This window comes from Clytia hemisphaerica, unplaced genomic scaffold (genome assembly GCF_902728285.1).
Source record: "Clytia hemisphaerica strain Z4C2 unplaced genomic scaffold, Clytia hemisphaerica genome assembly, whole genome shotgun sequence".
NCBI lineage: Eukaryota > Metazoa > Cnidaria > Hydrozoa > Leptothecata > Clytiidae > Clytia > Clytia hemisphaerica.
Genome location: NW_027104020.1, coordinates 1,379,429 through 1,405,752, shown reverse-complemented (window position 1 = coordinate 1,405,752; position 26,324 = coordinate 1,379,429). Strand labels below are relative to the sequence as shown.

Here is a 26,324-nt window from a genome sequence, read left to right as displayed (position 1 = left end):
CCCTCCTAGTCCGAGAGTTTTGGAGAGTGGTGCCCCTTTTAGAGAAAACTTAAAATTACCCATCATCAGCCATGGGAAAAAGCTTAAAACGCCTATAAACTTTAAAAAAACCTGGTATACAATGTTTGTTGATTGATGGAAAAATCCTTGATTGATGAAAAATACTTGATGATACGATTATTCACTCGCCACAAATCTTGGAAATCAGGAGCGGGAAGTTTGTTTTTCTTGGCGTGGTCACACTGAAACAAATATCAATGTCAATGATTAAATATCTTTTGCATATCGAGCAATGACCACGGATATATCTCGCTTGCCTTTGTTAAAATCAAATTTCAATTATTTGACACTAAGGCGATAAAACTAAATCTTTTTCATACCTTCTTACGATCATATTACCTCCATAAGATTGAGTTATGCCCTTTGGATCATTTTCCTGATTCAGCAGATAAAAGGAAGGCAAGATGGCGGACGAGGAGGACGACGATGTTTTAGAATCATGGGAAGATGCCGAAGAATCTGAGGTAAATGAGCAATAGATCAATTCTTTTATTCGTTTTTTATTAACAATTGAATTATTTTCTTAATAATTATAATTTTTGGCCATGCCAGGCTTGCAAGCGCTCCAGAACTCTCATGTTCCTTTACTCTGTTTGCATTCGATCCGCATACCCAGCCAGCCGCCCAGGCCAGACGATCTCAATCGAACAGAATCGACGATCGAACCAGTCAAACCAAATCGAACGCAATCGACCAATTGAAATTCGATTGTCGAACGCAATCGAATCTCAATCGAATATTACCGCAATTTTCAGATTCAATTGATATTCGATTGCGTTCGATTGATGTTCGATCGTCGATTCATTGACCCCGGATTGTTCGTCGCATAATTTCTATGGGAAATCGAAAGTAATTTCATTCGGCTTGTGATGTTTGAGAGCATGGATGTTGGGAAGCTGCAAGAATATAAAGCCAGATGATCTCAATCGAACGGAATCGACGATCGAACCAGTCGAACAACAATCGAACCAATCGAATATTAACCAGAATTTTGACATTCGATTGAGATTCGATTGCGTTCGACAATCGAATTTCAGTTGTTTGATTGCGTTTGATTTGGTTCGACTGGTTCGATCGTCGATTCCGTTCGATTGAGATTGTCTGGGCATAGCTGGACACGATCAATAATATGAGACCAGTTTTGGCCTACTTGTGGACATTGATACCATGTGTTAAACTTTTATCAATTATTTGAACATAGTGAATATTGACAAATATCAGTGGATATGTTATCTTCAAAAATTGATAAATCTTTAACACTGTTGGGATCCTGTGTCACAATGATCAAATCAAGACAACTTATTAACACCTAAAGTGATGACAAATAAATGATAAAAAATTAACAAGGTCTATTTTTTGGAAATGATAAAAAATAGTCTAAAACTTTAATTTGACCTTGAAATTGAAAATCCTTTGGACAGACCAAAAATATGATAATTTTTTATCAAATTTGACAGGTTTCAGGCTCAAAAACAATGAAATGATAATTTTTTAACAGATTGAAGTTCAAAACTTGGTAATTTTTATCATAAATTTGTTGGAAACTGCCAAAATTTGGGTCTTTTATTTTTAACTCTTTGTTTTGATACATATCTCTTTAAACGATACGCAGAACTACAATTTCAAATAACTTGAACAAAAATAGATAAAAACTTAACCAAAACTAGTATGTACTTGTAAATATTATACTAATTAAGTTTAAATAGTGTGTTAAAATATTATCAAAATTGACATAAATGGTTAAAAAATGACCAATTGTTTGAGTATCAATGTAGCGAAATCAGAAAAAGATAGAATTCAAATGATAAAATGTTAACAGACAATAGAAGAGAAGATAATATTTTAACAATATACTTTCTGTTATATAGTTTTATTAGTCTTTGCCACTAAAGGATACTTAATTAAGACTTTCAAAATGCTCAAGAAGCTGATCTACAACCTAATTTAAAACACCCTAGAATAAATCAAACACCAATATTAACAAAAATACTGATAAAATATTAACAAAATACTAAACAGAACTAACGTGAAACACTATAACAGCGTTTTCTCCAAATCTAGAGTACTTACAAATTACAAATTTTCATATTCTATTATCCTGAAACGTTGCATCTGCATATCTTATAAAATACATTTCTGCAATTTAGTTTCACTAATTTAAAGTTTTGGAACCCTGATTTGAATTGAAACCTAAAAATTGCCCCAAATTGACTTAAAACTTGATATCTTATATTTTTTCCTTGCTAAGATTAAGTTCAATTTTGGCCAAAATTGTTAAAAATTTATCATTTTTGTGTCCAAAATACATGCAACAATCGTTATTTCTATCTGATAAATCCACTTTCTCAAGAAATTGTCTAAAATCTAATTTACTAGGTTCCAACAGCAGCAAACCATTTTCGTAATTTCCTGAGTGTACCAGTGTTACAAATTTATCAATATTTTGTTAACGCTCTGATAAATTTTGTAAATATTTAATATATGGCTAAATTAAACATAGCAATAAATTATTTTTCATTTTGGGGGATTTCAGACTTTTTAGACTTTCATTGAATTGATAAAATGTTAACAATGTTAATTTTTTATCATATCTTTGTCAAAAATGAAGTTTTTAATTTTTTGAAAAAAAATATTTAAAGAACGTATTAATATCTAACTTTTGTTAAATTTTGGACCCATGACAATTAAAATTCAGAAACTTATTAACAAAACAAATTTTTGGACAATTTTTTGATGTCCACAATGGTGTCTCATATTATTGATTGTGAAGAACTCCAGAAGATTTTTCAAATTTTGATTTTTTTTTCAAAACCTATCCTATCTTGTAAAGCTTTGAAAAAGAAAGAAAATGAGCGGTCATAGGCCTCCAGAGGATAAGTGGTTGTAAAGTTATTCAAATTTTAGTGTCAAAAATTTGACTAAAAATGTCAAAAAAAAGGTTAGGAAAATAGCTTGGAAAAATTCGAAAAATGTGTCAAAAAAGAAAAAAAATATATTTCCCAGTCATGCTTCTTTAATTTAGCATATCTCTTTTTCTAGTGTAGTTAGAGACCTGAAATCGAATTTACATTTTTTGGCTCAATCTTCAATTCCATTGAAATTCGATTCTTCTTCGATTGAATTGATTTTACTTCGATTGACTTCGATTTCACTTCAATCGGTTTGTGCATGATCACAGAGTACCGTGAGTGGTCCTAAATCTGACAGCCCTGCCTAAATCCGACCCCCCAAATAACTACTATGAAAAAAAATTCTATGTTTACAAACATTCCCTCTCCAAGTTAGGCAATAAATTATATTGCAAGAATTCTCGAAACAAAACATCTAACAAGATGACTAAAATGTCTATCTATCTAACTCTCCTAAGCTCTAAGAGCCAGTTTCCTAGCTGGTCCTGTTTCTACCCGCACATAACAGTGTTGCTCGAATCCCTCAGATCCTTGGTTAGAAAAAGCTATCAGGTATAGCTTTACTTTTTTCTTGCCAGATTCAACAAGCCATCAACCAACAAAATTAATACTGACATCAAAAAATTCACACGACCTTTCCTAGTGGAAACACTTCTAAATTATCTGCCATTATGAAGATGTCCCAAAGTTAACCAATCAGGTTTACAATCGGAATTCCTCTGGGAGTTAGCGAGTCGGGAAATGTGAAGTTACGTAATAGGTAATACATAATTTTTCTGGGGTCTGAAACCTATAAGAAAATTGAAATGGTTTGTTTTTTCTTCATTATATATTTAATATTTCATTACCAAAATTCTAAAAATGCTAATTTGTTGACCATATTAGAAAATGGTTATATATTTCGCAAAATAAACACTCACAAAAGCTATTACTTGCTATTTTTACCCCCGCTTTTTAAACAGCGTTTTCTGTGGGTGTGATATCAGGCGGAGACAAAACGCCCTCATCGTAAGATTCTCGGGTCGTCTTATTGTTTGTTCCTTTTGTCGAGTCTGTCGGTCCTATTGTTCATGCTAAATCCATACACGATGACGTCAATGTTTGGCGGTATACCTGAAAATAAAAACAAAAAGATTATTATTATTTTTGCATGAATTACGCTACCTTATACGTCATTATAAAATTATACAAAACAAAAGTGAGTCTAGGCCACCCGCCTAGAGAGCACGTGCCCTAATATTTTTTTTCTCGTGGTCTTCAGGGGAAAACAAAAGTGATTGATATTCTTCGAAGGAAGAACTTGCGAAAAAAAACCCTAGACAAAAATGATGTATCTTGAGATTGGGAATTGATCCTGCAAAGATGAAACAATTTTGACTAGGCGTTTTTTTGCAAACCATAAAACTCTAATTTTTTTCTTCCCTCAAGCTAAAAAGGTTACGGGTTTTGGGCAATCGAGGCAAAAATCAGCAAAAAGCTGGTGTTTTCCGTAAATCTGAGAATCGCGATAACATCCTCACTGCATAACCATCTTAGTGTATATATCTACTTCCCTTTACATAGCTATATTATTATCTAGTCTTTATTATTCAAGATGGCGTCCTAAAGCTGAATAGCTTATTACAGTCTCTATTCTATCTGTCTCAATCCTCTTGTAAAAGATCATAACAGCGGCAAGGGAAATGGCGAGTAAGGCAAGTAACGGTGGGTGAAAGCAAATTTGATATATTTTGACGTACGGCATTATGTTGACTTTGCCTATACGGTGTTTTGGTGTTTTTCCCACAGAGCACACAGCTGTTCCCCTCAGGCAAAATCGTCAATTCCGTAGAGGTCACGAAATTGCAGAGTACAGAAGTTGGAAAAAAATTCAATATGGCTTCCGAGCGAAAACTGACAAAAAAAAAATCAGGAGTTTTCAATCAACTACTACAGCAGAATAAGACAGAGAAATGCAAATAAACAAGCAGACTAATAAAAAGAAACAACAATTACTCCAAATTTGAGTCTAAGCGAACTAAAAAGAAAAAGAAACTAAAAATTATAAAATACACTACTACAAGACGCATGTTTGGAACTGACAGACTGAACGAGGAAATCTGGCCAAGTGTCCAATACAAACGAAAAAAACAGAATACTACTGAGGTCTCGGCAAATAACCAAGGACCAGCTGTGCATGTGATTGGATCCATGTGCAGCTGAGCAGGTACCTCTTATTCTATCTTATTCTATTGTATTTACCTTCTCAACTAATCTTTTACAAAAATGATTCTCTCGCGACTGCTGCTCATTGCTATGTTATCCTGGCAACTAACCGAATGTCAGATATCTTTGAACCGAGCAAACTCATTGCTTTGCTGCAAAGTCCTCTCTAAAAATGAAATCTCGCTGATTTCCTTTGCTATTACTTATCAGGAAAATCGATACCACCCATGCAAGACGAAAACAAGTGCCATATTACAGCAGATGCTATTAATCATTATGGTACTGTCAAGCTCAACCCTGGCCCATCAAAGAAGTTGAAATATACCTGTGGTGAATGTCAAAAGGCAGTTTCTTCTGGTGCTTCTATAGCTTGTGACCTTTGTAACCAGTGGTTTCACCTTAAATGTACCAACATGTATGATCAAATCTATCAATGCCACATCCAAGAGGAGAGTTTAAGATGGCTTTGTCCAGGTTGTGCTTTAGCAGACATCTCATATAGTCTATTCGATACCTCAATCTCGTCCTGCAGCTCAACCTCTACCAACAATATCACACCCGAGAAAAAGAAAATCAACCATCTACGTGTCGTTGTGTGCAATTTCCAAAGTATCTGGAACAAAAAACTTCTGCTTGGAAACTATTTACATAAAAACAACATAGACGTTCTCATTGGCTCTGAAACTCACTTGTCTTGTAACATTAGCAACTCTCAATTCCTTCCAAAGCATTACCTCGCCATTAGAAAGGATCGCATAGATGGAAAAGCAGGAGTAATCTTCATTCACAAAGATAACCTCCTAGTTCAAGAACTTCCGCAGCAAAAATTTGAAATCGTATCAATTAAAACAGAATCCTATGAGAAACCATTAATTCTCACAGCTTGCTACAGACTCCCATCAAGTGATGCTTCTTACAACACTCAGTTCATTAAAGTTATTTCCAACATTGTGAAAAAGCATAAACTGAACCCGCACTGGATTTGTGGAGACTTCAACCTTCCAGACATAGACTCAGAAGCCAATACTCAAAACAATTAAACAATAATTTCCTTGAAGCCTTCGATGTTCTAAACCTTAATCAGCTTGTTGACTTCACAACTCGGAAAAAAGCCATACTTGACCTAATTCTATCGAACCGACCTGGTCTTACTAACAAATGTGAGCCGTATGAAGGATTTGGTGACCATGAGACAGCCGTTATTGCTGATGTTTTCTGCCATCCCCAAAAATCGAAACCTATCCAACGCAAGATCTATGTTTGGCATCGAGCAAATATAGAAGGCCTTCAAAAGGATATGAGTGAAGGTATACAAAACTTCTGCACAACAAACACTACAGAAACAGACATCGATAATAAATGTTGGGAAACGTTCAAGCAAATTATCTCGAATGCGCAGGACAAACATGTACCAACAAAGACCACATCTCAGCGTTTCAATCAACCCTGGTTTAACGTAGTATGCAAAAAGGCAGCTCGAAAAAAAGTCAAGAAGATACAGAGTATACAAAATAACTAAACTTGATCAAGACTGAAAAAGATACCAGGAGGCAGCAAAATTTGCAAGAAAGACCTGCCAAAACGTATACAACACCTACATCAAAGAAAACATTTGCAATGATAAGAAAAGTAGCAAGAAATTCTTCTCATTTGTGAAATCCAAAAGAACAGACATTTGTGGTTTATCACCTCTCTTGGGTGAAAACAACAAAATCCATACCAAAGAGGAGGAACTAGCAGAGATTCTAAATAACCAATTCACAAGTGTCTTCACAGAAGATGATGGTACAACCCCAACACCGTTAAGGAAAAAAGATCAATGACATCATTGTTACCAAAAACGGAGTCGTAAAACTACTTAAAGAACTGAATCCCTTTAAAGTTAGTGGTCCTGACAGAATCAGAGCCCGTATACTAAAGGAATAAGCTGACCAAGTTGCTGACAGTCTCACCCTATTATTCAATGCATCATTAAAGCAAGGGAAAATACCCACTGATTGGAAGCATGCTGTAGTCAGTCCAATCTTCAAAGGAGGAAACAAAAATAGGTCCAAAGCGGAAAATTATCAACCGATTAGCTTGACGTCTGTCACCTGCAAAGTTCTAGAACACATCGTTCATAGCCACATCATCAACCACCTCGAGGAGAACAGCTGTCTTACAGATACTCAACATGGCTTTCGCAAGAAAAGATCGTGTGAGATCCAATTGTTTCAAACCATTGATACCCTTGCTAGAGCTATCAACAACAAAGAACAAGTTGACAGTATGTTACTTGATTTCAGTAAAGCCTTCGATAAGGTATGCCATCGTAAACTAATTATTAAACTTAAACATTATGGAGTACATAGCAACGTCCTAACTTGGGTTACAGACTTTTTATCTCATCGCACCCAATGTGTTGTTGTTTGTGGGAAATCCTCTAAAAACTCAAACGTCATTTCAGGTGTCCCCCAAGGAACTGTCCTCTGGCCACTGCTATTCTTAATCTATATAAATGACATGCCACTTGAAGTAAAATCGAAAATTGCGCTGTTTGCCGATGATGCATATCTTTACCGCTCAATTTACACACAGGAAGACTGCGAAAAGCTTCAAAAAGACCTAAACGAATTGGTAAAATGGGAAAACAAATGGTCCATGGAGTTTCACCCAGACAAATGCTTTAACCTCAGAGTCACCAACAAACAAAAAATTCATGATAAAACCTATGAAATCCATGGTCAACAGCTCAAAACTGTTAACAAAGCTAAATATCTAGGTGTTGTAATCTCAAATAATCTCTCTTGGAAGAATCACATCGATCTTGCCACTTCCAAAGCAAATAACACCCGAATATTCTTTCAGAGGAACCTATCAATGGCAGACCAAGAAACGCATCTGAAGTGTTATAAAACTTTTATCAGACCAACGGTGGAATATGCCAACACTCTATGGGATCCTACTGATAACCAATCCCTTACCCAGAAAATCGAAATGATTCAGAGAAAATCTATCCGCTGGATCTGTAGGGAATGGAGTTCAGAAGTCAGCCCAAACGATCTAAGGAAATCACTTAAACTCGAAACACTAGAAACAAGGAGATCCAAATCGAAATTGAAAATGTTATTTGATATTTTGTCAGGAAACAAATTCGTAGACAGCAGCATCCACCCAGCTAGACAGCGTTGTACAAATGTGAAATATCAGCCCATTCAGGGCAGGATTAAATGCTATTCAAACTCATTCTTTCCATCTACCATCAAAATATGGAACAAATTGCCAATTAGAACTGCAAATTTGAAAACTGAAAATGAATTCAAAAATTCTATTGATAGCTTAATATTTTAGTGTACACTTAAATCTGTGCCCTTTTTTCCACCGAGTCTATGCCCATACTTATGTGTTTCTTTATTTTATTTTTTTTGCTACATTATCCTCTAGCGACCAGTTGGCTCTTGTTCACCTCGATTCTAGTGTGTGCTCTCCTTCAGCTTTTGAACACCTTTCTTATGTGACCCTACTAATTGTGCGTCCCCTATTAGTGTACTATTTTTAACACACTTTTTATTACTGTACTATTTTTTGAACTTTTTTAAATTTTTATGAATTTTAATCTAATAAATCTAATTTAAAATTGTATAAATTACCTATTTATTCTGATTTTTTATATCTTTATCTTAGCTATTAAACCTTTTATCATTTTTGTACTTTTACGTAGAATTTGCGAGATTAGGCATTTTTTTGTTTTATGCAAATATTAAACGTGAACTAGAACTAAAAACTAGAACTGCAGTAAAATAAGAAGTAAACAAACCTTGAACCATTTGTCTGTCAAAATAAAGAAAATATTCTAGCTGTAGTAATGTTTACATTACATTCAGAAATAAATCCATTTTCCACCAGACCTACAACAGCCACCAGCGAGGTTTCAAACCACGCTGCGGCAATGAATTCTGACTTTAAAAATGTGGGTCCAGTTCCCTGAAAAGGGTATGATTACACTTCCAAATGACTTTTTTTTACAATAACATTTGTCTTCTCACAAATCCAAAAATATAGTTTATAAAACCACCACGGGGGTTAACTTTGTTTACACTAAACCGTCAAATCAAACTTTATAAAGATTAATCATGTAAATGTCACTTGTTTTCAGAATATTTGGATAATATTAAAACCTTTTTGTATATATTTGGTTCTTCTAAACCATTTCCCTTTCCCGCAGCAGGCTTTAAAGTTCATGTTGACCCCCCTGTTTTTTTACGCGGTAATCTAGAAAGGTCTTTATTGCGACATAAACAAACGATTTCATTGGCTGAAAAAAGTCAAAACATAAAGCTATATCATGTGATCAGAATCATGATCGAAGTGAACGGGAGCCGTGATCATACATCATACGATATTTTCCCGCGTTTTAATTTGGCAAAGTTTAGTAAATATTCGACCATGTATCAATGTTTTGATTTTTCAAGCGGAAATTTCTGTTCAGAGCCAAAATATGGTTTGTATGGGATCGAGCTCGGTACAGCTGTGAGCAAAGCATGTTGAGTTTTTTGATGAATGTCTCTAAGATAGAGTTGTAGATAATAAGAGAAAGTACACACGGCTTGTTCTCGTACAAGCTATAGCAAGTTTATGTAAATTCTTTTTATCGGCAGAGCGAGGCAGAGGGCACTCGTTCAAAGATGCTCGTTTAATGTTGATTTAGGTACTCTTTGATGCAAAAATGGCAAAGTTTTTTCGACAAGTCTATCTTATTTTCCTGGGTCGTCGCGACGTCACTCGCCGTAGCACTAGTGTGATATCTCGACTTACAACATACATGAGCTCGACAATGAACTCGCTAATCAAAGCAAATACGTTTTAATACCCCCTCCCTTCGTCTAAAAGGACCCTTATGTCGACGAACAAATACAATACAAATCGAAATAAAACGAACTGAAATCGAAGTCAATCGAACAGACCAATAACTTTAGAAAATTGATGTACATGTGGTCTAAAGACAATCAAAAGAGGAACGTCTAAGGGGCCCCCATTCAAAAGGAGGAAAAAAATACAAATCGAAGTAAATCGAACAGAAGTCGAAGTCAATCGAACAAAAATCGAAGTCGATTGAATCGAACGAAAGTTAATCGAATTTACATTTTTTTGAGTTTAATCAGTCTTCGATTGACGTTCGATCAATTCAGCTAATCAAATATCGGTCATTCGATTTAATTCGATTAATTTGGCCGAAAAAATTACCAATCGAGCTTCGATTCCGTTCGATTGACATCCCCTGGAATACACACAGTCAGTCTAGCTAGACTTAAACTCCTATATCAGGGTTAGAAATTAGGCTATTCTTATCTCTTTTACCTTTCCATTTGCAACAATACAATTCTGACAAGTTGATACAAAACATTGACAAATAGCCCCTGCGGACAGTTTATATCGAAATCTGCAACAAAATGAAAGAGTGGTCTCTTATTCATTCTACTGATTGCTTCCTGGCGCTCCTCCTCCTTCACAGCTGTTTATCAAATCTCCACCAACGAAATTGCCACAATTCACAAGACCCTTCTTTTTTGGCCTCTCAGAAGTGCGAATGTATAAAATCTCACCCTTCATATATTCACACCTGCTAACTTGAGATGTCCATTTTGCGTGAGATAAAAATTTCCAAATGAAATCTGAAATCTTAGCCCGGTTTTCTGATTTTCTGAAGTCAGAAATTGGGAAACCTTTTCCGAAAATCTAAAAATCAGGGAAACTTCTTTCCAAAAACTAGGATATCGGGAAACATTTTTCCCTTCGGAAATTTCAAAATTTTTACTGTCAAAGGGTTACCCGGGGGGGGGGGCAGTGGGTTTACCAACTGACAGTATGTGCAGCGAAAAAATTGGCTTTTAGAATCGCACCCTTACAGTGCAGAAAAAAATCGGTGAAAATCATACCCTTACAGTGCATTTTTTCAAATTTTTCAAACTCTTTTAGAGCCAAAAAAATCAACATTTTCGAGCAAAAATTTGCAATTTTTCCCAGATTTGCTGAAATTTCCACCGTTACAGTGCATTTATCAAAAGTCCACCCTTACAGTGCATTTCTGATATTTTGAAAAACATACCTTTAACCGCCGCACATACCCGTGGGTCAATTTGCCTGACTGCCCCCCCCCGGGAGAGTTACCCATACCCCAATACTATAAAATACTACTAACATTAGTATAGTCCCTCCCTCTGCTAGAAACTAAAGTTATATCGCAACCTGTGATAGCTAAGCAGGCATCACATTGAATGGAAAACATGGTCGATGATATCTGGTCTGTATTTTCACTTACTGTTAAATCTCTTAGACAATAAATTTGTTTTGATAACTCCACCAAGTTTATCAATCTTACTTCTTTGTTCCTCCTCTTAGAGTGCACAGACACTCGAGTGTGTTCCACTACGAATTTTTTTCATATTTCGATTTAAAAGCCTACTTGGTGTGAAAGAGAAATCGTGTATTTTTTAATATGCCGTTCATTGACTCAAATCAAATGACTTTGGAGGTTCAGTGAAATGGTGGCTGAATTGCCGTCCTGTGTTTTGTCAGATAGTCCCAAGTTAGAGCAGTTGACGGTAAGAAGAGATCTCCTAGGCACTTGTTTGCGAAGTCTGTTAAGTTGGATTTGGCCAAACATCCACACTCGATCTGAAAACGACCATACGTTCAGCCCAAAATTTGGCTTCCAAAATCGGACCCTTACAGTGCAGCAACGATGTAAAAATAATAGATAACCAACTACCTCTAGAAGGCACTTCTCCCAAGAGAACAACCATTGTTTTCCTATTGAAATGAGCACTCTATTAAAAAGCTCTGTGTGCAGTGCGTGTTATGCTTTTAGCTAGATTTTGACACATTTTTGACATCCACTGAATTGATAGAAAATTTGAATTGTTATTTACTGCAAATTTCAGAATTTTTTTCAAAAGATAAAGGTACCAATCTTTAGACAAATTGACTACGGATCGGCCTGATACCACTTAATCTTCATCTGGATAAATAAACGCTCATAAAATGCTGTTATCTGAAAAATATATGTGTGATTTGAACTGCGATATCTGAATGAAAAGTGCATGAAGGTTGCATGATACAAAATAAACAGATGGATGTTTATAGAACAACTATATCTAATTAAAAAATTCCTTCTGTGAGGCTGCCTTATTATTATTATTATTATTAATTTATTTGGTAAAGCAGGTCAGGTTCTATATACAAAACTATATACAATTATACACAATTCTGTACATATTGGCAGTAAAAAACTGATGTGGACCTACTGGCTAAAAAACGAAAAAGTAAAATCTTGTGAATCAAGCTAAAAGTTGGTTGAATCAAGGAGTTGTTTCGTATAGGAACAAGAAGTTGATTAGGATTAAGACTTAGGAGAATTTAGGAGAAATATACATATATAAAAGTACATGAATAAACTCTAGGTAATAATAAGCTAAAAATTTGCGAAGAAAAAATATATATTCAGTAAATGTAATTTAGTAATAAACATAATCTTTATATAATAGTGCACGACCCGTCATATTAAAATAAATTTTATCCAAACAATCAGATTTATTCGAGGCTTTTGTAAAAGCTTTGTAAGTTTTTATTTCCCGTATTGAGCTGGGAATGTTATTCCAAACAATAGCTGCTCTGTACATAAATGATCGTTTATAATCAACAAAGGTAAATTTTGCCTGGTCAATTTTTGAAGATTTTCTATTTCCACGTGTATTTGATTTGCTGATAAGTTCAGATAAAAGTGGTGAGCTGAGACCGTTGTATATTTTTTACACTTTACACGCAATGCTTTTCTTATAATAATAAATTATTTCCTTCCATTTGGCCTGTGACAGAACATAGATATCTGGGACTGATTTCTTTATCCGCTGAATGAAGCGGGCAGCTCTTATATGAACTTTTTCAATGCTTGATAGTAAGGCATCGGAACAATTTCCCCAAATCAAAATAACATACAGGGCGGATGGTAATATTCCTTGAAAATAGATGATTGAAAGGGTAGACTTTGGCATCCCTCTCATTTGGTATAGCTTCTTGACTTTAACACCAAAACTTTTAGTAATTTTTTGAGCATGAACATCCCATTTCAATTCGTCATCGATTGTAACTCCAAGACATTTTGTTGAGTTTATTATCCCAACATTTTTATGACAAATAGTTATATTTTGAAGAGGACCAACAAAGCGATTTTTCGACATAAGCATAACTTTGCATTTGTCAGGGTGGATGGTTAACGAATTTTTCTTGGCAAATGATTCAAGTTGATGTGCACTTCTTTGAAGGTTTTTGATGACAACATCGCTATGTGGATCTGATGTGTACACTGTTGAGTCGTCAGCTAACTGATCTAGATCACAATCAATGCTTTCACTCATCTCGTTAACATTAACTGAAAAGCACGGTGGGCCGATAAGTGACCCTTGCGGTACTCCGAATTCCACATCAGTACAATCTGAGTTGACTCCATTGATAACAGTGAATTGCTTACGATTCGACAAATAACTCTCAAGATAGGTTAATAAGTCACCTGATACCCCTGAAGCGCTTAGCTTTTTTAGTAGAATTGGGTGGGATACGCTATCAAATGCTTTTCGAAAATCTATGAACAGGGTACCAACTGATTGACGGGAGTCGATGGCTTTTCTCCACTTCTCGGTCATATAGAGTAGGATGTCATCGGTCGATCGATTTGGTCTAAAGCCCCACTGGTGTTCGGATTCGAGACAATGCTCTCTGAGATGGTCAGTTAATTGTGAGCAGACAAGATGTTCAACAATTTTACTTGGGATTGAGAGTAATGATATCGGCCTGTAATTTGAACAATCCGATTTAGAGCCTTTCTTGAAGACTGCAGATACTTTAGAAGTTTTCCATTGAGTTGGAAAAGTACCAGGCGATAAACTACATTTGACAACGTACTGTAAACCCTCAACTGAGGCTTCCGGGTTCAAAGATAGGTCCTTAGCGGTGATGTTATCAGGACCCCCGGCTTTACCAATTTTTACAGCAGCTTTGAACGATTTTTGAAGAAGTTCTTTTGAGAATTAGATTGTAGATATAGTAGGGGTCACTCGATAAATGTACGAGTTCAAAGATCCATGTTCGTCAGTCTGTGGAGGTGTTGCAAGTTGTTTTCCAATATTAGCAAAAAATTTATTCATTGTTTTTGCTTTATCAGTGTCATCAGTAACAATGGTATCATTTTCATTTTTTAAGGGACCAATGTGTCGGCTATTTGATTTCCCTTTGAATTTTTTTACAAGCGACCAGAATGATTTTGAGGACTCGTATGTCACAAATTTCTCTCTCCAGTAATTTACTTTAGTGGTTCTTATCAAGTTGGTGCATTTGTTTTTGGCTCTTTTGTAGTCCTTCCATTCTTTGGAATTTCGTGGGGTTTGTCTTTCTTTATTTAATAGTTTGAAGCAGTCATTTATAGCTTTATGTACATCACCATTCATCCAGGGTTGATTGTTGTTTCGACTCTGGATGAATGGTGATGTACGTAAAGCTATAAATGACCGCTTCAAACTATTAAATACAGCCTATAGGAAAATACACTTTTTCTAACCCAAATTTTGGAAAAATATACATCAAGTGATCGATTCTGTCCAATAGAAGGTTGCAAATGAAGCAAGTTTTTATTTAATTGCACTTTTTACGATGCAAAATGTCATTAATTTTTTTACAACCTTAACACGGATGTTTTTTGAGAATCAAGGCAAGTTGGTTATCTATTATTTTTACATCGTTGAGTGCAGTGAATTTCCATGAAAAATCATACCCTTACAGTGCACTTTTTTCAAAATTTCTCGCAATTTTTGCAATTTTCCAAGAAAATGCGGAATTTTTCCTCCAAAATTGACCAATTTTGTACCAATTTTACCAAAAAATTGGCCTTTTATCACAATTTCCTACCCTTACAGTGCAGTTCAGTGCAGTTTTGTAATTTCCTACCCTTACAGTGCACTAGCTGAACTATGAAAAACCTACCCTTAAGGGCCGAACGTCTGGTAGGTCATTTACCTTGAGTGCCCCCCCCGGGTCAAACACACATATATTATTATATCAATCAATTGCAAATTGAAAACTGAACAACTTTTTGGCAGACAAAAATTTTACAAACGTACAGAATGTGAGTAGAATGAGTCTGAGCTCCTTATGACATAATTTGAGCATTACTTGTATGTTTGAACAGTTTTTGGATATTGTGAGGCAGTTGTATTTAACAACACTCTAATTAAAAGGTTGTATCCGAATCTTCTTACAGATAGGTTTTGTCCTTAAAGTATATAACAATATACTTTAGCTATAGTTCTGAATTTCAAGCCCATTCCCTAACTGGTAATTAAGGACAGTCCCAACCTGACAGTAAGGAACTATTTTTACCTTAAAGTTTTTAGCTGGATTTGGTTCTCTTTTCTTTTCAACCAATTATGTTATACAGGGTAATCATAAGCCAACATCATGAGCCATCTCATCCTACATCATGACATTTTAATTTGTATTTTTAGGACTTTGAGCGGCGTATGGAAGAACATGAAAAAAGTTTGAGCACTCCAGATCAAGAAGAGATAATTAATATGACGTAATAACATTTATCCATCTTACATTTCTGGCAAACCAAAATAGCTTTTTTTACATGAAAACAGCAAGTCAAATAATTGAATAAACACTCAAGCAATTGAGACACACTTTTTTCTTTTTTACACTGGTCTAATTAATGGATTTAATTTATAGGGAGATTTTTGATTCTTGCTACAACTAAGTTATTCTATATCACTGTGAGGCTGAACTTAAAGTAATGATAGTTTGCTACCAACCAACGCTAGATTTTGGAGATGGGTTGGTTGATCGAAAATACAATTTTGACTACCAACAGAATTAGTAGTTTTAACCCTTAGGTCACGAGAAAACAAGCCAAAATACTGAGTCTCAGACTTGAGGCCATAGTGATTTAAAGGGCCATAAACCGAGTGTTTTTAGAAAGAGTATAAATAGGAAATAGCTTTCCAATGGTACCAAAACCATCTTCCAAATCAAACAAGATACAGATACAGCTTTTGATTTGGATTTTTGAAGAAAAAATTTGTATTCTTTAAAAAGGCAATAAAAATTTTAAACCTTTTTTGGTCAGCAGGTTTTGTGGTAGGGTTGCTCGGGTTTATTGGGTTGCTCGGGTGACAGCAAACCAACATTTACATTTCTTTATGTCCCAGTCTGATTCTTTTTTTAATGAGTTACTTTAGAATACTTTTCATATTTCACTCTAGGTCGTCAGAATCAATGACCATCTTGAAACCAGAAAATTCTGGTCGCACAGATTACACACCACAGGTTCGTTTGTTGATTGTCTGTTTTACCTCTTACCCTGGTTTGACTGGAGTTCTGTTTCTTGATGGGGTATCTCTGTAGAATTCAAGATCTTACATTCAACACGATAATCAATAAAACAACAAGTTAAGGTTGAAAGGAATTAAAACTTTTCTTTTTCCTTTTCTTTTTTTAATTAAAAAATTTCCTTAAAATAATTTAATAATGTTATTATAACAGTGGCAAGTTTGTTGAGATTAGGTTTGCGCTAAGAATATTGAAATAGTATTGCCTTATCAGTTGGACGATAGTTGTCAGCCAAACAGCTTCCTTAAGGGAAATTAAAAAGCAAGAAAACGATTTTTTAGAAATTTAGAAAAAGAATTTTTTAGCTAAAGAACGTTTAGTGAAATATTTCTGTTGGTTTGTTTGAGTGAAAAAAAATGACATCAGAGGTTATCATCACTGTTTGTTTTCTCTTTTATTTAGATCAAAATTCTGAAACGGGCAGCTCATCTCAATATAAAAAAGAATGCTCCCAAACAAAAGACTGAAGCTGAGTTAAAGCAAGCATTAAAAATGAAAGAAGCAGAATACCAGGCTGCTAGGTAAGCAACATTAAGCCATCGTTTTATTAAAAGATCCAAGTATTGTTCCCAAAAATTTATAAAATGAGCTTCCAGTTTTGCATAGCTCCAGCCCCCCTCGCACCTACAACTTCCCTTTAAATAGCTTGGGATGATTGGATCCTGGGGGCGGAGCAAATCTTAAACAAATTTTCTACAGTGCCACTCTCTTTATCAGCAAATATGGGAAAGTTTAAAGCCACCACCTTCCTCTGACTTTATTTATAAAATATATTTTAAAAGAATGTAGAGCAAACCATTTATTTCTAAACCAAAATTGAAACAAGTACAGAAAGGTCGGTCTACCTGCTCAATTTAGTGAAGGGTATATCTATCTCGGATGTGTAGGGGTACTACCTAGATTTCAGGAGGGCCCTAAATTCTTATTGATAATTGGAACTTAAACCTTAATAGGTGCCATATTTAATTTCCTAGCACTAGAATCTTGACAGATTAAGTTTTAAAATTGAATTGACTTTCCATGTTACAGGAATAGGATTCTAGGGGAAAATTATGATGAAACTTTGCCAAAAGAACCTCTTGAGCCAGAGATCAACAGCAATAGTGACCCGTAAGTATTTTTCCTGGATATCTTCAGATACAAGAGTGCTTTCTGTGACTGTACAAACTGACTACGTAAAGAACGACAGCACTCGATTCTAAAAGGCCACAGAGTAATGCATTTTCCACTGATAATTTCCTGGGTGGTTCAAACTCACCTCTAAAGGCAAGTCCCCCTATTATTTAAATTTCTCAGAACCAACCCCCCCCCCTTAATAACCGATATCATGAACCCTGGGATCAAATTTTTGCAAGGTAGAATGACACTGAAAAGGGTTAACCCGTTCGTGGTTATCAGAGAATTTGAAGAACCCACCCAAACGTAGGGTGGATGAAACAACGTAATGTCTGATTAAAAAATTGAAGTAATTGATGGTTTGTTTTATTTCTATACTCAGGAAAATTTCGATCATACGCAATCCTAACAGATCAACTCCTTCTTCTCCTTTGCTGGAATCGACACATCGAAGTATTGGAGATATCAATGAAAATAAAACCACTCATTCTATCATTCGGCAACCTAGGTATGTCATTATCTATTTTATTTCACCCTCCTTAGCTTTTTGATTTGTGATATCAAAAGTTATGATTGTTTAGCCTCTAAAGTGTGTCTATAAAATTAAACCTATTCATAAGTTACATAATTAATTTTAAGATATTTTTCGTATTTCATCTGTGTTACGGTGATAATAGTGGTAGACTCCTTTTTGTTTTTATCTGCTTTTCCAGAAACACTCTTTTCGTCAACGTTTTTGGCTTGTTGAAACATAAAATAATTGGGGATCCCTGTATTTTTTCAGGGGACCAAATGAAAATGAGACTGGATTCGGATTAAGTAGGTGATACCATATTGCGGTACACTTTGTTTGTACACAAAACTGTTTTGGTTGTGGGTTTTGTTGAACCGCAATGCGTTGAACTGAGGTGCATTTTCGTGGACGTCTTGATCCAGATTTTATTGACAGCAGAGGTCGATTTCGAGTTGGAAGGTATATATTCCCAATCATTTTGGACGTAAAACCTGCTCCAGTGATAGTGAACTGCTTAAAAAGTCAGCAATGCACGCCTTGTTCTGTGCCACGAACATGAGGCACATTACCAAGAAATAACATAGATGATTTAAAACTTCAGTAATTGTGTATCGACTTAACGTACAGAAGTTGTGAAGGATGACTATCAGAGCTAAATGGAAGATATACATCACCACATTTGAACAATGAACAAAAACATTCAATATGTGAATATGTAAAAAGTTCTTGAGTTGTTGAACGGGGTCGACATTTGAAAGCATCCCGGTGACAAGGGTATTCTTATATCTTTCAGTGACAAGGACGTTCTTATTCCTTCTAGTCTGGAACAGATGATCTATTACTGATCTTATCCCCTTTTCAAACGCCTCCTCTTGTACAGCCTAGTATCTCAACGATACTGTCTCTTCTTCCTACTCTCCTTTGGAAACTTTTGACCATGTTTGGGTCACAACGCAAAGCTTTTTTTAACAGTATCGAATTTTTCTCGATGTTTATGTTTCGTTTTTGAATAGATTAAAAACGAAATTAGAATTATTTTGTCTAAGGTATCTAGATTATATGATAAGGCTGCACAAATTTGTTTTATTGTTCTACGAGCAGATAAAAAAAATCAGTCCGTCAGTCTAGCTTGTAGAACAATATATTATAAATTGGTATCGCCTAATGGAAAAAATATTTATTTTTTTTGAAAAAAGGCTTTGTTTTTTATTGGAGGAATCTAAGGTTTATGTATACAGATTTTTTTTGATTTTTAGAAAAAGTTTTCGTAAAAAGAAAATTGTGTAAAATATTTTGAACCTGAAAACATACTTTTTGGTTTCTTATGCAGACTTAATACCCGAAAGTTGCTTCTATTTTTGTCCCTTGTACTGTATCAAAATGTAATAAATAAATCTTGAATGGGTTTTTATCTTTTACTAATCTTCACTAAATAAGTTAAAAATATTTTAAGCATAATTCAAAAAGTTTTCGATAATAATGTTACAAAATTCAAAACCAATATATTCTGTTTAGAATAATTGACTCATGTCAAATATCACAGTGAATTTGAGTTTTTCCTATAAATGTCTTTTTTCAGTTAGTTTCGATTTTCACTCATTTCGAACGTTCTTCTTTTTCTTTCAGCAGCATTCAAGCAGCCAAATTATCAATATTGATACCCCTCAGTTAAACAACATTTGTTTCCATGGAAACGGTAGAGCGATACCAATTCTCTTATGTACAAGTATAAAAATAATATTATGCTCTCCAAGAATCATTCTCATCCAGACTCTTCTCATTTTTGCATTATCATCTTGACGAATTCTTAAAGAGAATGAACACATAGAGATTAACAGAATCACCTTCAATTGTCCATATCTGCCACTTTTCAAAATTTTAAGTTCATAGCATTTGTCAACCTTATGATTTTAAGGGGAGCCGCCCCCAAGATACTTCTCCCAGTAAAAAAAGAAAGATACTCGGAGTGTTAAAACGTGATATCGGAATTATTAAAATCTGTCTAGTAAGAACCCTTTTTATCAATACTTGGATATTGTTTGGTACTTCTAACATCTTGCATATTCAATGTAATAAATGTAGACATTTCTTTCTTTGGTCGTCTTAGAGATTAACAGGCCTTGCCGATATAACTTGTTCATCAATTCCATATCTATCTCTTGTGACCGTAGTGCAGTAGTCTGAGTAGTAAAGCATGGTTGTGGGTTCACCCCCAGCCGGGTCATACCAAAGATTTCCAAAATGGTACTTGATGCCTCTCTGCTTGATGCTCGGCTACTAAGTGAAGGATCAAGGGTAAGTGGAGCAATCCAGGGAGAAAGGGTGGCGCCTTCCCCTACCTTCGGGTGAATAGCTATCGAAGTAAGTGCGGTCGCAGACTTACTTACTTTCTATTAACCATCTCTGTCTTTGCGCTCTATTTATCTCCGAGACGAATAGGTGTTGGTTAGAAATGATGTCACTCCAAAAGATGAACCAACACAATAGATTATTTTGTTTCGGAACGACTTTAAACGATATTGTATGAACGTTTTTCCAGATTAGGAACAATTATGAAATCTCACCTTCATAATTGATGGTGCCATCACCATCCATATCTGCTTCCTTGATCATCTCTTCTACTTCCTCATTGGTCAATTTCTCACCCAATGTCGTCATAATATGACGTAATTCCACTGAACTGATGTAACCATTACCTGTTAGGAATAACAAATAAATATTTCGTACGAGGAGAAGAAGTTTTGGCGATCCAGACGAAAGTCTGTGTCGGTTTTATGTCTAGTGTATTGTCCCTGGAAAACCTTGAAAATACAACAGAGTCAATTAAAATAGACTTTGTGAAAAACCTAGTATGTCTCTGAAAAAGGGTCTATGGAGACGATCAATCAGTCAACCGAGTCATAAGGAAACTTTCTACAAGCTTCCATCCAACTCACCATCTTTATCGAAGACACGGAACGCTTCTTTAATTTCTTCTTCTGCATCTGTTGAACGCATCTTCCGTGCCATCATTCCCAGAAACTCCAAAAAATCGATCGTCCCATTCCCTATAAAGGATTGTGATAGGAGGTGTTAGTGAAATTTTCGATTTTGAAATTCACTTCAAAAAATTCTGCTTTCTTCTTTTTGTGAGAATGTCTTTTTCACTGTATTTCACCAGGCCCTAAAACGTCTAATTGATATTCAACCATCAACTGGTTGCTTTCAGATTACATCATGAATTTATTCATGAATGAGACTGTATAACAAATCCTTTTCAATTTGAAAAATGGTCCCAAAATGGTTCAAACCAAAGCTTTACGTGATGATGCTTAGAATCAACCTACCATCAATATCGACTTCATTAATCATGTCTTGTAGTTCTGCTTCTGTGGGTGATTGGCCCAGGCTCCGCATAACGATCCCTAATTCTCCAGTCGTGATGGTGCCATCTCCGTCTTTATCGAATAGTGAAAAGGCTTCGCGGAAATCTGTCAATTGAAGGTGAAATTTATGTTTCTACTCATCCTCCATCGAAAAGTTTCATTCACTTTCCTCCTATAGCTCAAAGTATGAAAGCCTTCAAATCCTGACTTTAAACATAGTCCGTGTGGTTTTAGATACGACCTATGATGGTTTTCTTTGGATTTTGATCTTACTGGTGATTAGAAGGCAATGATCGAGGAGCTTTTGTCTACTGTTCCTTTAATCAATGATATAGATTAATTGGAAAATGTCTTGGTTCTCACATTTTTTAGTCTTACATTGCTTTATGATTGTGATAAACAGAGGTTAAGGCACAACTGTAAGAATTGTAAGGATGAAGAGGTTGAGGGTAAAAATGGAAAAAGAGAAGAAAGTCTAACTTCTCGAAAATTACATTCTTTCCCACTTTTGTCGAGGCTAATATTAGATAGATGTAAAGGTGTTCTTACCATCGACTTGTTCGTCTGTGAATGATTCAGTCTAAAAAAAAATGGTATATAGAAAGCTCTTTTCCAATATTACAGCCTCATTACCATTCCGAAAAAGGTTGAGGATTGTAGAAACATGTTCCCTCAAGAAACCTTCTTATTTCGAAAATCTATTCTTTCCTTAACCAAAACTACACTCGACATCTTCGTTCGACTATTTTCTCTAGCATCTACAGCACATCTACATATTTGGCCAATAAAAAGCCTTTGTTTTGATCTTGAAGAAAGCCGTTAGTTCGGCCAAGATATTGATCAAAGAGGTGTGTCGTTTTCTTTGACCACCATAAATCATGTACATGACTTTCAAACCAGCTTTTCTTCAACTTCCACTATCCTGGCATTCCTTAACGGTTTCGTGCTCTTATAGCTTCTATGCTACCTTCGGTTTTGTTAAAATCTGTGATCTCTCAGACTATCCTGTACCTCTGGTATCATGTGTTCTTTAAAACTTCGAAAGACTCCTCTTCGGAATTTTGTTGGGAAGAAATAACTTTCATTGGAATCTGAACTACTTTCCAAATCGCCATCATCTCCTGATGACAATGCGAGAGAGCGCAAAGATGCCCACAGGTAATTAAACATCACTCTCTCTAAACTACCCTAAAGCTACCACAAGCATGTACACTGTGTCCTCACTCTACTAGAGGAAAATCTACCTTTCTCGACCCCTTTTCTCTACTTCTTTTTAGACCTACTAAAGTTTTTAAACTATATTTTTGTCATGTTTTGATAGCCTGCCGAGAGCCATGATAACAGATGGTTGGACTTGATATTCTCATCATTCATCCTATAGAATGCTTTAATGTTTTGTTCAATTCCCTCCTTTACTATACTGACTCTGTTTTAAAAATCCGTTCAATGACTTCCCACTCGGGAGAAATGAAATTCCAGAGTTTTACAAGCGTCTTATTTTAACGGGTCCGAGAAAATCTAATTTTTCCTTTCGTGGTAATAACTGTTTTACTTGGTCGAAAGCTTACATCGCTCGGCTGTTGAAAGGCACGGTTGTTGGTGGCGTTGATGCGATGTCTTCGTGTCACGGTAGCACCAAAAGTTATTTAAAGAATATCTAACAAAAGTAGGAAAAATAAATTGACAAAAAAGCAAAAAATTCCAAGACCTAGATAAATAAAAACACATTTTTCGAAAAAAAACACTTTCAAAAAGTTTAAGTGTTTGAAATTTTTAGATTCTTGAAAAAAATGCAAGCTTACCATCTTTTAACAGCAAAATATTAAACCACAAGTACACAAAACTTACGTACTTTCAACGATTTTCACTTAACTGAAATATTTTCAAAACATTGATGCGAATTTATATAAAAAATAAATGGCGAAATAAAATGACTTGAAAGAATGATAAAAGTAAAATCAGGGGGATTACGTAGAACTTAATCTGAGCTCATACGCGCATTAAAAGCCAAAGTGTGAACAATTTTAAGATGTCTAATCAAGGCTAGGCGCGTTTTTAAAGTCTGAAAGCTCATAAAAACACTGAACACTCACGTTTTGAAAGCCTTGTATTTTTCTGACAATTTCCTGCTTGAAAATGATGACCACTTTTTTCTTTAAAAACTTCGGCTGATCAAATTTTCATTTCCTATGTCCAATATTTCCACTATCTTGGTATGTTTTGTGTCACGGGTGATATGTATGAGAAAGGCGGGGAAATTTGATTCATGACAATAAATCATTCGAATAGATTTGTTACAATGGAGTTTAAGAGTTCTTAAAAATCTTTTTTCTCGACGTTTCAACATAGCTTTAGCAAGCTTATTGAAATTTCTCTCACATTCTGATTGGCTTAGATATTTTCATATATGGTAAAGCAGATAACCAATGAGAAACTACTAAGCATAAATTATTCTAATTATACAGACCATATTTCGCAAATGACGTCGAGATAAAACTCGCCGTATGCAAAATAGTCATTTAACCGTAACCCTCACAAGAAGGAACCTTACTTATTGTTTTAGGCGACCCTTGGATCTTCTCATTCTCAAAAGGTTTCCACTTATTGTGGAGGACCCTATCGACCAATCTTGAGCTGAATATATCACTGTCGCTTATATCCTTTTTAAAGTTCATTGACTCATTTTGTGTTTTTTCTTGACTCTCAGGGAAGGCGGAGGATGCAATTACCAGGCATGAATTCTGTTGTTATCCACTCCCAACGCTTGACATAAGTCTGAGTATTGGTGGGCTGGATTTATTGTGGTTTTCTGAGAGACGTGACAAGGATAGGATAGCAAAGTTATGATAATTGGTAGTCTTGGTGATATAAGCTACTGTTTTTGGGCTAAATGTGAAAGTTCTGTTGAAGTTCGTTCAAGTTCGTGGCATTTCTTGGTTTCTAAAGTCTGTCTGAAATGATTTGCAACGGAATATTTTGATAAAACTCGAATTAGCTAGAAAGCGCGGTATTGGTTTTGCGAAAAGATATTTAGAAGTGGAATATTATAACAACCTTATTTGTTCTGTGTCATATTGAGACAGACTTACATAAGCAGATGGAAGTAAGACGATTCTTGTGAGTTTAAGACTCTTTCTTCACTTCCCTATATCCTCTAGCAATCCCGCTTAATAATTTGCCGTTCTATGACACCAAAACTGTAATAGTCACTTCTCTGTTCTTCCCACATGAATTGTGCAACAGAATTAACTTATATTTTGCTCGGCTTTATGTAATTCTTCGCAGTCTGAGATATCAGTCAGTTTTCAAAATTGTTTGTTTGCACGGTTGCATAGCAACAAAACTTTAGGTCCTTGCCCATATTTGACAATGCAAATAATATTATCTCGAGATGTCCCAGCTACTGTACCTTTCATTGATTTGGTATTGGCATATCATTCTATGAACCTTGAACACCGAAACCTACTGATTATTCCCACAAAAATTTGCTACCGACAGAACTCCAGACTGGACGTATATTTAATAAAGCAACGCAAACGGAAGCACAAATTGGTGATTTTCTGATAATCAATATTTTATACAGTAATTATCGAATCTCCAAATTACTCAGTCTGTGTTTTATTTTGTAGTTGTCAGTTTCTCATCATATCCACAAAGTCCACCTGTCTGTACAAAAATGCCACATTAAACCAGGTTATTGGAGCTGCTCAGTGAAAAAAGATGTTAAAATGACTTGTTTTTGAGTGAGGTCGCTGTCTCGCCCTGTTGTCTTGCGCCGCCCCTACATCATTTGAATGTTTCTATTTTCAGATCTGTCGCACTATTCTTAGCCAAAACTTCAGGCATCTAACTTGTTTAGCATTCACTTGATATATCTAGCGCCATTAGCCAGCTATTCTTGAACTAATTGGGAAAAAGAAAAGCCCGGACTTGTCACTATTTTTATGTCTAGACGAGATGAATTTCTATGTCTTCTACAGCGTCAACCTATTTTCATTTAGATATTCTTTGTTCGTTGGTAACTTTATTATTGAGGCATTCAATTTACAATTTAACATCTTAGTTAATGTTAATTTCGAATATTAGATATACTTTTGACAGATACCAGCCCCTATAAGCCGACTATTTTGTACACGTGTGTCAATCTAATTGGGACGTCAGACAAGGATCTAGTGATGCTACAAGACTAATGTCGTCACGTTAATTTCCTGCTAGCCCAAACGACTGTCGGCAGATTAGAGAAAAACAGTTCCGCTTTAATCCATGTCTATGTATGTATTTGACCATTACGTGTGTTTTTCGGGGTGACCTAATTCGCGGCCCCTTTAACAAATCAAATATTTAAGACTTTGTTGAATCCAATAAAGGGTTGATTGCAAGAACATTGATTTAATGATTCTGAATTGACGCAACACAGAATTTAATCCACCGGTAGTTCAATCCGACCATAGACGACATCAAGTTTAATTTTTGTTGATACATTTAACAGATAATTACTCATTGTCTCCCTTTAAATACAATGGGCTGGCCAATTACTTCAAACAATAGATTTGCTTGTATGGAAAGACAATTTGCATGGTTTTGGTTGATTTTCAAATATCTCTCCGGTAGAAGTTTTATAAGAACACTTTTTAACAAACCCGCCCTTTTTGAAGATAAATATTAGGTAACAAAGAAGTATTTTCTTATTTTTTTATTAGTATTTTTACGTGACAACTTTTAGCAAAACATTCTTTT

General features: G+C 35.3%; 3 protein-coding genes across 4 annotated transcripts in view; 1 reads left to right on the top strand and 2 right to left on the bottom strand.

Annotated features, from left to right (window-relative positions):
• The window catches only part of LOC136811497 (nucleolar protein 58-like), a 130,401-nt gene that overhangs the window by 27,146 nt on the left and 76,931 nt on the right, over positions 1-26,324 (bottom strand). The window lies entirely within an intron of this gene.
• On the top strand, positions 417-19,567 carry LOC136811519 (SUZ RNA-binding domain-containing-like). Its single transcript, XM_067068142.1, has 7 exons — positions 417-524; positions 15,707-15,780; positions 16,466-16,529; positions 16,995-17,113; positions 17,622-17,702; positions 18,091-18,216; positions 18,493-19,567. Exons 1-7 carry the CDS (start codon positions 465-467, stop codon positions 18,533-18,535), a joined length of 567 nt encoding a protein of 188 aa, XP_066924243.1. The 5' UTR covers positions 417-464; the 3' UTR covers positions 18,536-19,567.
• On the bottom strand, positions 19,916-23,480 carry LOC136811524 (uncharacterized). 2 transcript variants are annotated; one of them, XM_067068146.1, is made up of 6 exons: positions 23,390-23,480; positions 22,137-22,167; positions 21,549-21,692; positions 21,159-21,269; positions 20,787-20,918; positions 19,916-20,028 (listed from the first exon to the last, which is right to left on the bottom strand). In XM_067068146.1, the coding sequence occupies exons 1-6, from the start codon at positions 23,390-23,392 to the stop codon at positions 20,000-20,002; spliced, it is 450 nt and encodes a 149-aa protein (XP_066924247.1). In that variant the 5' UTR covers positions 23,393-23,480; the 3' UTR covers positions 19,916-19,999. The 2 variants fall into 2 exon arrangements, with proteins under 2 accessions (XP_066924247.1, XP_066924249.1); XM_067068148.1 differs by lacking the exon at positions 23,390-23,480 and adding an exon at positions 23,156-23,232.

Coding starts and splice junctions, on each gene's coding strand:
- LOC136811519 (XM_067068142.1), top strand. CDS start 465: ATGGCGGACGAGGAGGACGACGATGTTTTAGAATCATGGGAAGATGCC. Junction 525..15,706: donor AAGATGCCGAAGAATCTGAG/GTAAATGAGCAA, acceptor TTGTATTTTTAG/GACTTTGAGCGGCGTATGGA. Junction 17,114..17,621: donor GCAGAATACCAGGCTGCTAG/GTAAGCAACATT, acceptor TCCATGTTACAG/GAATAGGATTCTAGGGGAAA.
- LOC136811524 (XM_067068146.1), bottom strand. Junction 21,270..21,548: donor TAATGAAGTCGATATTGATG/GTAGGTTGATTC, acceptor AATCCTTTATAG/GGAATGGGACGATCGATTTT. Junction 20,029..20,786: donor TGGCACCATCAATTATGAAG/GTGAGATTTCAT, acceptor ATTCTCTTTAAG/AATTCGTCAAGATGATAATG.